The sequence below is a fragment of the Bos indicus genome, chromosome 1 (assembly GCF_029378745.1).
Source record: "Bos indicus isolate NIAB-ARS_2022 breed Sahiwal x Tharparkar chromosome 1, NIAB-ARS_B.indTharparkar_mat_pri_1.0, whole genome shotgun sequence".
Classification (NCBI taxonomy): Eukaryota; Metazoa; Chordata; class Mammalia; order Artiodactyla; family Bovidae; genus Bos; species Bos indicus.
This window is the reverse complement of record NC_091760.1, coordinates 87,951,958-87,964,773: the sequence shown is the minus strand read 5'-3', so window position 1 is coordinate 87,964,773 and position 12,816 is coordinate 87,951,958. Positions and strand designations below refer to the sequence as shown.

Below are 12,816 nucleotides of genomic sequence, written 5' to 3'. Positions count from 1 at the left end.
CATATGAGTTCAGGTATATAGCACAGTGATTCAGTTATACATATGTATGTCTATTTTTTTATATCGAGTATAGTTCCCTTTCCTATACAGTAGGTCCTTGTTGGTTATCTATTGTGTATACTGTAGTATGAACATGTCAATCCAAACCTACTGCAGGAGTCTTTATTACAGGACTTTAGAATTTTCACTACCTTAATGCACACTGTGAATTTCTGGGGAGAACAGAGAACGTAGGTTTAAAAAACTTATTTGACCACAGGAGCCCTTTGTCTTGTGGTTCGTTAATTTTGTGGTTCATCTCTCTTAGAACACTAGGATTCTCTAGAACACAATTGAGGAATCACTGTTGTCCTATATCACTGTTTTCTTAAAATTTTATCTTGATAGCATGTTCCGTGTATCCTCATTGTGAGACAGAACTTTGGTAAATACATTTTCAGGTTAATTTTTGTAGAACAGATATTTCTGTTCCTCAGTTCTACTGATTGCTGCCTCTGGCAGAGTTTTCAGTAGATTATAGACCTCAGGGCATGGAAGACAAAAGGGGGATATTTTGTGCTCCAGTTCCCTCTCAGCCTTTGGTGTAATTTGAGAGCCTCGTGTGGGTGGTATGTGCATACACACATGGACATACGTACACACCCATGTACAAGTATGTGTATGAATGAATATACATACAAACCTATAGACATGTGTATGTATAGGTGTGTGTTTACACATCTCTCTACCCATGGTTTAGTCATGAAGTCGTGTCCGACTCTTGCGACCCCATGGCCTATAGGCCACCAGGCTCCTCTGTCCATAGGATTTTCCAGGCAGGAATACTGGAGTGGGTTGCCATTTCCTTCTCTAGGGCATCTTCCTGACCCAGGGATTGAACAGAGGTCTCCTGCATCGCAGGCAGATTCTTTCCCGTCTATGCCTCCAGGGAAGCCCTCTCTACCCATATCTTTATATTATTGTGAAAAGAAAAGAAAACCTGTGTCTAAGCCAAAGTTAGGTTTGTAAAGCAATCTTTTTAAATATCTTAAGTGTATACAGTTAAAAATTTTCCTTCTATCTTAATGTTGGGCTCTCCATTTCTGAGAGTGATTGCATCCTTTGATTGCTGATATATCTAAATACCTGCTATAACTTCCTGTGAGGTTTAAGGAATAAGCTTTTTGGCCTGTAGAGAATGCTTTCTCTTCCAATTTCAGTCCTAAGAGAGGCTGCTGTAGTGGTCTTGAGAGTGATGTAAAAGACTGAAATGGTTCTGGGAATACACTAGATCTCCCCATAGGAAATTAGGGAGTTGTTTTTCAGTGCTTGGATTGTTCAGGTAATTACCATGGTTCCTATTTAGATCAAAGATAAAAACTCAGCTCAAATAGCTTAATATTGGATGGCTTAAAACAAAACACAGTTAAACCACCATCTAAACATTAAACAAAATAGCACCTTCTTTGGGTAGCACGTGGATAAGGGGTGAAGGGAAGCTAAGACAAGAAGAAATAGGGTTGACTTTTTACACCAGACTATCCTGTGTGCTCTGTAGCATCAGATATTGATGAGTCTTCGGTGATGCAGCTGGCTGAGATGGGCTTCCCTCTAGAAGCATGTCGGAAGGCTGTGTATTTTACTGGAAATATGGGAGCCGAGGTGGCCTTCAACTGGATCGTTGTTCACATGGAAGAGCCAGGTAGGTGGTCAGAAAGTGGGATGGCTTTGGAGTCTGACATGATTGGGTCTCAGTGATGTTAAGCCTCGGTCCTTCTGTGTTTTCAGGGTGTGTCCCAGAAAATGATTTATCAGCTCATAATCTGCTGCGTGGAGTGGATGGGAGAGGATGGTTATTTTGCCTGTGTAGCAAAGTCACAGTCTTTTCTTTCCTCTTTTAAATAATAGCTTTGTTGAGAGAGAATTCACCCTTTTAAAATGTATAATTCAGTAGCAAAAAAAAAAAAAATTGGAAAGATGTGCGATATACTTCTAGCTAAGAAATGATGAGAACTTGAGATAAAAGAATGTGCATGAAGAAATAGAGGCTGTTTAGTTAGCATTAACTTTTATCCACATACCATATAATTCCCTCATTTGAAGTATACATTTCAGTTGTATAAATCTTAATTATGTTGAATTGGTTCATAGTGCTTTTCAGGTCTACTAGATCCTTCTACTTTTCTGTCTATTCATTCTATTAATTTTTGAGTTTGATATTGAAACTCCAACTAAAAATCTTAATTTATCTACTTAAAAAATAATTGTAATATATAGTGGAACTATATGTATCTTTGTTCTGTATTTTCCAAGTCTCCTGTAAATGTGTTATACTTTCAGAATTTAAAAAATAAAGAGGAAGAAGATTTTCCCCAGATAAAAAGTGTATATTACAGTGGTTTTTCGTAAATTCACAGAGTTTTGCAACCGTCCAAAAAGAAATTCTGTAGATAATAGAAGTCACTTTCCATTTTCCCTGTTCTTCCCAGCCCCTGGCAATCACTAATCTACGTTCTTTCTGGCTCTGTGGATTTGTCTGTTCTGGATGTTTCATATGAATGGAATCATGCAATGTTTGTTTCTGGTTTCTATCACTTAGCATCATGCTTTCAAGGTTCATTTATGTGTGGCATATATTGGTACTTTATTTCTTTTTATGGTTGAATAATAGTCTGTTGTATGGGCATACTATGTTTTATTTATCCTTTCATCAGTGGATGGATATTTGGGTTTCCACTTTTGGGCTATTATGAATAATGCCGCTATAAACATTTTGTGCAAAGTTTTTTTAGAAATATATTTTAAAAATTCATTTTATTTTTGTGTTCTATGTTTGGCTTCACTTTTCTTTGTTGCTGGGTGTGGGCTTTCTCAAGGTGCAGCGAGCGAGGGCTGCCCTTCATTGTAGTTCACGGGCTTCTCATTGCGGTGGCCTCTCTTTGTGGCTTTGTCGTGGCACACAGGCTCAAGTGCAGGAGCTCCAGCAGCTGCAGCACATGGGCTCAGTAGTTGTGGTGCAAGGGCTTAGTTGCTATGAAGCGTGTGGGATCACCCCCTGCCAGGGATTGAACCCGTGTCCTCTGCAATGACAGGCAGATTCTCAGCCACCAGACGATCAGGGAAGTCCCCATGTACAGATATTTATATGGACATGTTTTCATTTCTTGTGAGTGGAATTTCTCTGTCATATAGTAATTCCATGTGTAACTCTCTTAGAAGCTACCGAATTGTTTTTTAACAGTGACTGTATAACATCCCCGCTAGCAATGTATAAGGGCTCCAGTTTTTCTACGTCCTCACCAACCCTTGTTAAATCTCATTGTGGTTTTGATTTGCATTTCCCTAATGGCTAATGATGAATGCCTTTTCATATGCATATTGACCAATGAGGTATCTTTGGAGAAATATCTATTCATATGCTTTGCCTGTTTTTAATGAGGTTAGTTGTCTTTGTATTTTTGGGTTTGAAGAGCCCTGGATACAGTTACCTTATGGGATATATGGTTTACAAATATGTTCTTCTGTTGTATGGGTTATCTTTTCACTCTTGATAGTTTCCTTTTGTCTCTTTTTTTTCTTTTGTCACTTTGTGCTTTCGGTGTTGTATCTAGAAAACCATTGCCTAACCCAAGGTTACAAAGATTTTCTTATATGCTTTCTTGTAAGAGTTTTGTAGTTTTAGCTTTTACATTTAGGCCAGTGATCCATCTGGAGTGAATTTTTGCATATGATGTGAGGTAGGGATCCAAATTTATTCTTTTGCATGCGAATATGTAGTTGTCCGAGCACCATTTGTTGAAAAGACTGTCCTTTCCCCACTGAATGGTCTCAGTACCCTTGTTGAAAATCAGTTGACCGTTGATATGTAGGGTTATATCTGAACTCTGAATTCTTTTAGGCTATTGATCTATATGTTTGTTCTTATGCCAGTTTTAGACTGTCTTGATTATTGTAACTTTAGGTATTTTTTTTTTGTTAGCTCTAAAGGGTTGTTTATTTCAAGACCTGAAAAAGGAAAGGGCCTGAGTGTGATTCTTTTCTCCAGATTTTGCTGAACCGCTGACCATGCCTGGTTATGGAGGAGCAGCTTCTGCTGGGGCCTCTGTTTTTGGTGCTACTGGATTGGATAACCAACCTCCGGAAGAAACTGTAGCTATCATTACCTCCATGGGATTCCATCGAAATCAGGCTATTCAGGCCCTGCGAGCAACGGTAAGCACGAGAGACCATGTGAACCCCTGCCTCTTCTGTTTTGTCAGTGGCAACTGAAACTTTCCAGTGTCCTCTGATCATTTTGAATCATGTCTGTCTCTCACCCACTATACCCCAGAAAGGTTTATTTGCATGTAGTGTATATAAAGCTAAAATAAATGATTGAAGGAAACATACAGAGGGAGATAATACAATGGAGGTAAGATAATCCAACTGAAACACACTCTGTGTCCTCTTAATGTTTATTAGCATGAGGTCAGAGACTTTATTTGGAGCTTGCTTGTGGCCTTAGAGGAAGGAGGGATGCTTGAGATCCTGTGTTCAATAAGGTAGCTCTTCAGGAGAAATTGTGCTTTTCTGATACCAAGATCTTGGAGCGTTCTCTCTCAAAAGTCCCCATGGAGAAGTTTCTTTGGAATTCTCTGCTTCTGTTTCTCTCTGTGGAGAGAGAAGTTTTATCAGGTATTAGTGAAGTCCTGATATTATCAGGAAAGATGGAACCAGGAAATTGGAGGGTAGATAGATGCCTTCCTCTTGCAGTGTAGACATCAGGAGATCAGCCCTGGGATTTCTTTGGAAGGAATGATGCTAAAGCTGAAACTCCAGTACTTTGGCCACCTCATGTGAAGAGTTGACTTATTGGAAAAGACTGATGCTGGGAGGGATTAGGGGCAGGAGGAGAAGGGGACGACAGAGGATGAGATGGCTGGATGGCATCACTGACTCGATGGACGTGAGTCTGAGTGAACTCCGGGAGTTGGTGATGGACAGGGAGGCCTGGCGTGCTGTGATTCATGGGGTCGCAAAGAGTTGGACATAACTGAGCGACTGAACTGAACTTTTTTTTTTTTCACACCATAATCCATTTTTGAGGGCTTCCCTGGTGGCTAAGTGGTAAAGCCTGCCAATTCAGGAGACCTGGGTTCGATCTCTGGGTTGGGAAGTTCCCCTAGAGGAGGAAATGGCAACCCACTCCAGTACTCTTGGCTGGGAAAATCCATGGACAGAGGAGCCTGGTGGGCTACAGTCCAAGGGATCAAGATTGCAAGCGTTGGACATGACTTAGTGACTAAACCACCAGAACCAATCCATTTTTGAGTGGATATCTGCTCCCGAGTTCTTGCCATCCTGACTGGGTTCTGATGGGGCCCCTTGCTGAGGTCACAGAGGCTCTCGGCTGGCTCCGGACAGTTTGGCTGGAACAATCTGTTTCCCTTTAAAATGCTTGAAATGTTCAACTGGAGTTTGTTATACTCAGCATGCTTGTTTATGCCCCAATTATTTTACTTGCTTGACTGTTTAATTGAAGATTTTGTCTACATCTAAACAAATTGTTTAACTCATCAAGTAATGTCACAAAGGGGATTGACGGAAATGCTTTTATGGTCCATTGATTTGAATTACATGGAGTTCAGTTTAAAACAATGTAACTTAACTAACCAGTGTTGTCTTCGTTAATCAAGGCATCAATCTTGTCTCTGCTGCAGTTCAATCACTCTGCTGACATTTAGGAGAAGAGGCTCTGACCTGGTACCCATGTTAGCTTCCCTCCACCCTGCATGGTTATCTGCACAAAATGCAGTTGGTGGAGAAGGTAGCATTGTAGTTAGTGTGGCTTTGGAAAGAGCCACAGTAAGACAGATGCCATTCTCTTTGGCCTTCAGCCTTTCATCATTATCAGCATCAGCTCACAGAAATGCTGAGCTAGGACTGATATAGCTTTGGAATGCTGACCTGCTGCTCTGAACTGTTTTCCAGCGAATCCAATTACAGACCTCAGTTGAGAGACTTGCAAAATGTCCATGGAAAGTGCATTTCATAGACAGGGTCAGAGCCTCTTACTCAGAGCCACTTAGGACTAATGAATTTAGGCCTACTGCCCTGTCTGCTTGACATCCTGGTTCAAACGGTCAGGATATAATGAGGCCCCGGGACAGCATACATTGTAAAAATATTTTGTTTTATCAGAATAGTAACCTGGAAAGAGCACTGGATTGGATCTTTAGCCACCCTGAGTTTGAGGAGGACAGTGACTTTGTGATCGAGATGGAGAATAACGCCAATGCGAACATCGTTTCTGAGGCCAAACCTGAAGGACCTAGAGTCAAGGATGGATCTGGAAGTAAGTTCTTGCCTCAGGGATTGCTCAAGGGGTTGTGGAACATTCTCTTTACGCCCTTGCCTCCCACTCCTGTATGTTGACATCTTTAAAGTGAAAGTGAAGTTGCTCAGTCGTGTCTCTTTGCGACCCTATGGATTGTAGCCTACCAGGCTCCTCCGTCCATGGGATTTTCCAGGCAAGAGTACTGGAGTGGGTTGCCATTTCCTTCTCCAGGGGATCTTCCCAACCCAGGGATCGAACCTGGGTATCTGCATTGTAGGCAGACGCGTTTACCGTCTGAGCCACTAGGGAAGTCTGCCATCATTCAAATCTTAGCACAGATCCCAGCTTCTCATAAATGGTGCTGCTGCTGCTGCTGCTGCTAAGTCGCTTCAGTCGTGTCCGACTCTGTGCGACCCCATAGACGGCAGCCCACCAGGCTCCCCCGTTCCTGGGATTTTCCAGGCAAGAGTACTGGAGTGGGTTGCCATTTCCTTCTCCAATGCAGGAAAGTGAAAGTGAAGTCGCTCAGTCGTGTCCGACTCTTAGGGACCCCATGGACTACAGCCCACCAGGCTCCTCCGTCCATGGGGTTTTCCAAGCAAAAGAGTACTGGAGTGGGGTGCCATTGCCTTCTCCGCATAAATGGTGCACTTGGCCACTTCTCTTGGGCCAGGGTGACCTGGGGGAGTCTTGGCAGACTCAGGGATGCCACCTGGTGTGTGCGCCTCACTTTAGCACCAGCTCTGACTTGCTCTGTGCTTTGAGGTGAAATTCCATTGTAGGCCATGAACACTTTTGTCCCAAAGAGAGCTGTTATTTTCGTGGTAACATTTTTGAAGGGTTGAAAAGCAATCTTATACCCTTGACCGTATCGTTGCTCATACCTCCTCCTGATCATTTTCTGAAGGGCTGTCAGGTCAGGAAGAACTTCTGTAGGTGCATGTGGTGCCCTCCATCAGCAAACACTTACATGTGTCACCCTGTGCTGAGCACGACTCTAAGCACTTTACCTAGACACTCATTTAATCCTCACCACACCCATTTTACAGGTAAGAAAACAGAGGCATAGAAAGATTAGGTAACCTTGCCCAAGATCACATAGTTCTTCAGAGGTAGAGTCAAGATTCAAAGTCAGAATCCATGTTCCTGCCTACTCTGTACCCTGTCTCTCGGGCTCTCCTTCCCTACAGGATCGGAGCCTGGCAGCCAGCACCCCCTGCCGTCAGGTCCCAGCCAGCTCGTGTCTCGGTGTTGTTTCCTCTGCACTCCCCAGACCTACAGCTCATGGGCCTGGTATGGTAGCCACACCACTCAGTGGTCCTCGTCCCTCTTCTCCTCACCCCTAGGCCTTCATTCAGACTAACCCTTAGATGCAAACTGCCTCTTCTTTCCCATCACGGCTTGCTAAAATCCTCATCATTATTCAGAACTTGGCCACAGGTTCCATTTCTCTGGGCCATTTCCCCAGCTTCTTATCGTAATCAGTCGCTCCTTACCTCACATGCTGCTGACAATTCTACCAACATTAACAGTCCTTCTCATGTCATGTTTAGTCCTCACAGGACCCCTGTGAGGTGGGCACCGGGATTATGTCCATGCTGCAGATGAGGAAACTGAGGCAGAGAGGGCAAAGTAACTTGCCAAGCTCGCTGTGCTGATGAGAAGTAGAACCAGAACCCCTTCCCCTCAGGCAGCCTGCCTGCAGAGCCTGTGCCCGTAGCTCCTGTAACGGGGTGTTTGCTTTTCTTATTAGAGGTATCAGGTTCATCTTGAGATAAAATTAGTTGTGTAAATACCTGTGTCTCCCAGCTGACAGGGAGCTGGTGGAGGACAGAGGCCGTTTCACTTTTATTGAGCTTGTGGTGTCCGGTGCATAGAAAGTACCAACAAAATAATAATTGTATCTAATTAAATTCACCATAACAGCATTTGTTCCTATAATGGTATGACATGTAGCTTCATGGTCTTACCAGACCTAACACCTGTGCATTGATAAGGCTCTAGAGACAGAGAGGGGGAGGGAAATTTCCTTCTTCTTTTATATAAAACAGGTATTTCTTCACTGAAACTGTGTTAATCCGACTAGATAAAAAAAGGATGAGTTGTAGTTATCCCAACTTCCAACCTGTCTAAAGGGGCTTGTGTTACTTTTTGGAAATCACTGCCTGGCCTAAAATATTAAAAGCTGTTATGGACAAGTTACTCAATAATTCACGAGCAGGATTTATTATGTGTTCCGTGTCCATTGGTTCACTGCTTCCGTGATTTTCTGTAATGGACTTTTCTTTAGGATGGTGAGTTCTTGCAGAAGGAATAAACCACAAGATGGGGCCCTTGTAATGCTGCCAAGGTATTTGGCTGCAGAGGGAAGGAGAGTCTGATATTAGGGTTTCCAGTCTTCTGATGGAGCTTGGATGGACCAACCACTCTCTCAGAGATGGTCATTAATGATACAGAACAGCCACATCTCTCCTCGGGCTTACTGAACTCAGAGTGACCTGCATATATTCCTGGTTTCTGAGTCGCATCCTTGAATAGGATTTCATGAAGTTTTTAAACACCCTTGAATTTAAAGGTGCTCTGGGCCAAACTCTGTGGCTCTCACTCCTCATCACTTCCAAATTTAGCAATTATGGTTGAGTGTGGGGAAGGAGACAGTGATGCGCTATGAAAAAGCACATGGAGGATATGCAGAATCTAAGGGCAGTAGGAGGAGAAAAATTTAGTTATAAAAGATGCATAAACCACCCTAACTCATCAAATGCATTCTGCGTGGGATTTTGTAGAAGAACAGATGCTCTTCAAGTAGCCTTTCCAGCACTGTGTCTGGCCCATGGGAGGGGATGAGCAAACGAATGACTGAATGAGGAAGTGCATGCCACGTGGTGGTGGTCACAGGAGTTGTTTGCTGCCTCCACTGAGCGCACCAGCAGTGGACTGCTGCATTCTGTGGCCGAAACCACAGGAAAGGGGAAGAATGACATCTTTTCGCTGCGTTAGCATCTGAACACATGTTGGTCACTTTTCTTGTTTTCCTTTTCCAAAAATTAACATTTATGTTATTTTTTCTTCCAATGAAAAGGATGTATAATAACTTGAGCAACTTGAGAAAATTCAGAGCTATGAAAAGAGGAAAATGATAATTACAGTCCTACTAGCCAGTCATAACCCAGTCACTGTTAAATATTTTGTGTATATCTTTTAGATCTTTCTTGGCAAAAACATAAAAATGAATATAAAAATATATATTTATAGAAACATAGCATTCTATTCTATACCTGATATCTTTAAAATACTGAAAGATAGTTAATTTACAATATATTAGTTGCAGGTGTACAGCATAGTGATTCAGTATTTTTATAGCTGATATTCCATTTATAGTTATTACAAAATAATGACTATATTTCACTGTGGTGTACATTATAGCCACTATTCATGCTATTTTATAGCCTGCTCATTCCCTAGCTGTGGGTATACATTATGTAAATCCAGGTCATTGAACATATATTAATATTCAGTTGTACCATAATATATATACCTAATTCTAGGCCAGCTAGCTATTATTTAAATAAAAAACAATTTCAGAAAGAGTTTTAAATAACAGGGTTATTTGCACATTCAGAAGGTGTTGGCAGTGATTTTTAAATAACACATTATTCTTAAAGGGTGAATTCCGTTCACAGAACTGTAACAAATGCTTCTTTCAGTCTCTAGCCAGGTAACAAACATTTGTTCAACATTTAAGTTTCTTTCATTTCTTCCCTCCTCCACTCCACTCCCTTCTTTTTTTTTTGTTAAAAATAATGCCGTAATGAATATTCTTGAACTCTCCCTTCTTTTTTTTTAAAGTTACTTTAAAAAAATTATTTATTTCTTTGCTGCACTGGGTCTTATTTGCAGCACACCGACTCTTTAGCAGTAGCATGCCGACTCTTCTCAATTGTGAGTTTCCTGACCAGGAATTGAACCCGGGCCCCCTGATTTGGAGGCTTGGAATCTTAGCCATTAGACCACCAGGGTAGGCCCTCCTTTATTATTTCTGTAGGGTGAGTTTCTGGAAGTGAAGTTTTTGAGTCAAATGTGTGTTTTGAGATGTGAATACAGATGATTGCTTCACTCCCCTCAAACACAGCCATGAGCTCCTTTCCCCATCCTTCCCAGCAGTGCTGTCAGCCCAGCACTCTTCATATTTTTCATATCCTTATTGCCTAGTTGTTTTTCTTCTTGTTAATTGCTTCCTCACTTCCTTTGCCCATTGCCCATTTTTATTGAAGTGTTTATTTTTTTTTTATTGATTTGTTTGACAGTTTCAAGTATTGTAAATTATACCTCGTAGCTTTATAGTATTGAGTTTTTCTGGCAGAAACATGTTTTCCTTTGCTTCATCTCCCCTTTCTCCTGCCCCTGAAGCTATATGGTTTTCCATATAGTCGCATGTGTTTCTGGTTTAGTGACTTCTCAGAATTACATATTCTGTGGTGGTGTTCAGTCACTCAGTCGTGTCTGACTCTTTGCGACCCTATGGACTTGCAGCACGCCAGCCTTCCCAGTCCTTCACCATCTCCCCAAACTTGCTCAGACTTATGTCCATTGAGTTGGTGGTGCCATCCAACCATCTTATCTTCTGTCGCCCTTCTCCTCCTGCCATCAGTCTTTCCCAGCATCAGGGTCTTTTCCAATGAGTTGGCTCTTTACATCAGGTAGCCAAAGTATTGGAGCTTAAGCTTTAGCAGTAGTCCTTCCAGTGAACATTCAGGGTTGATTTCCTTTAGGATTGACTGGTTTGATCTCCTTGCAGTCCAAGGGACTTTTAAGAGTCTCCTCCAGTACCACAATTCAAAAGCATCAATTCTTTGGTGTTCAGCTTTTCTTATGGTCCAACTCTCACATCCATACATGACTACTGGAAAAACCATAGCCTTGACTAGACGGACTTTTGTTGGCAAGTGATGTCTCTGCTTTTTAATATGATGTCTAGGTTTGTCATAGCTTTTCTTCCAAGGAGCAAGTGTCTTTTAATATCATGGGTGCAGTCACCATCCACAGTGATTTTGGAGCCCAAGAAAATAAAGCCAGTCACTGTTTCCATTTTTTCACCATCTGTTTGCTGTAAAGTGACAGACCAGATGCCATGATCTTTGTTTTTGAATGTTGAGTTTTAAGCCAGCTTTTTCACTCTCCTCTTTCACTTTCATCAAGAAGCTCTTTGCTTTCTGTCATAAGGGTGGTGTCATCTGCTTATCTGAGGTGATATGAAGAAATCAAGATTTCTCCCAGCAGTCTTGATTCCAGCTTCAGATTTATCCAGCCCAGCATTTCTCATGATGTACTCTGCATATGAGTTAAATAAGCAGGGTGACAATATACAGCCTTGATGTACTCCTTTCCCAATTCTGAACCAGTCATTGTTCCATGTCTGGTTCTAATTGTTGCTTCTTGACCTGCATATAGGTTTCTCAGGAGGCAGGTAAGGTGGTCTGGTATTCCCATCTCTTTAAGAATTTTCCACAGTTTGTTGTGATCCACACAGTCAAAGGCTTTAGTGTAGTCCATGAAGCAGAAATAGATGTTTTTCTGAAATTCGCTTGCTTTTTTTTTATGGTCCAACGATGTTGGCAATTTGATCTCTGGTACCTCAGCCTTTTCTAAATCCAGCTTCTACAGATGGAAGTTCTTGGTTCACGTACTGTTGAGCTTAACTTGAAGGATTTTGAGCATTACCTTGCTAGCATGTAAAATGAGTGCAGTTGTGTGGTAGTTTGAACATTCTTTGGCATTGCCCTTCTTTGGGATTGGAATGAGAACTGACCTTTTCCAGTCCTGTGGCCACTGCTGAGTTTTCCAAATTTGCTGGCATATTGAGTGCAGCACTTTGACAGCATCATCTTTTAGTACTTGAAATAGCTCAACTGGAATTCCATCACCTCCACTAGCTTTGTAGTAATGCTCCCTAAGGCTCGCTTGACTTCACACTCCAGGATGTCTGGCTCTACATGAGTGATCACACCATCATGGTTATTCAGGTCATTAGAACCTTTTTTGTACAGTTCTTCTGTGTATTCTTGCCATCTCTTCTTAATATCTTCTGCTTCTGTTAGGTCCATACTGTATCTACCCTTTTTTGTGCCCATCTTTGCATGAAATGCTCCCTTGATATCTCCAGTTTTCTTGAAAAGATCTGTAATCTTTTCCATTTTGTTTTCCTCTGTCTCTTTGCATTGTTCACTGAGGAAGGCTTTTTATCTCTCCTTGCTATTTTTTGAAACTCTGCATTCAGATAGGTATATCTTTCCTTTTCTCCTTTGCCTTTTGCTTCTCTTCTTTTCTCAGCTATTTGTAAGTCCTCCTCAGACAACCATTTTGCCTTTCTGCGTTTCTTTTTCTTGGGGATGGTTTTAATCACTGCATCCTATACCAATGTTACGAACCTCCATCATAGTTCTTTAGGCACTCTTATCAGATCTAATCCCTTGAATCTATTTGTCACTTCCACTGTATAATCATAAAGGATTTGATTTAGG

The 12,816-nt window shown here is 41.7% G+C and overlaps 1 protein-coding gene across 2 annotated transcripts in view; it reads left to right on the top strand.

Moving 5' to 3' along the window:
* USP13 (ubiquitin specific peptidase 13) overlaps positions 1 to 12,816 on the top strand; it is a 131,233-nt gene that overhangs the window by 95,644 nt on the left and 22,773 nt on the right. For both annotated transcript variants that reach the window (XM_019959325.2, XM_019959332.2), the window contains exons 17-19: positions 1,538 to 1,681; positions 4,025 to 4,191; positions 6,160 to 6,313. In XM_019959325.2, coding sequence (XP_019814884.1) covers positions 1,538 to 1,681; positions 4,025 to 4,191; positions 6,160 to 6,313 — 465 coding nt within the window. The remainder of the gene's footprint in view (positions 1 to 1,537; positions 1,682 to 4,024; positions 4,192 to 6,159; positions 6,314 to 12,816) is intronic.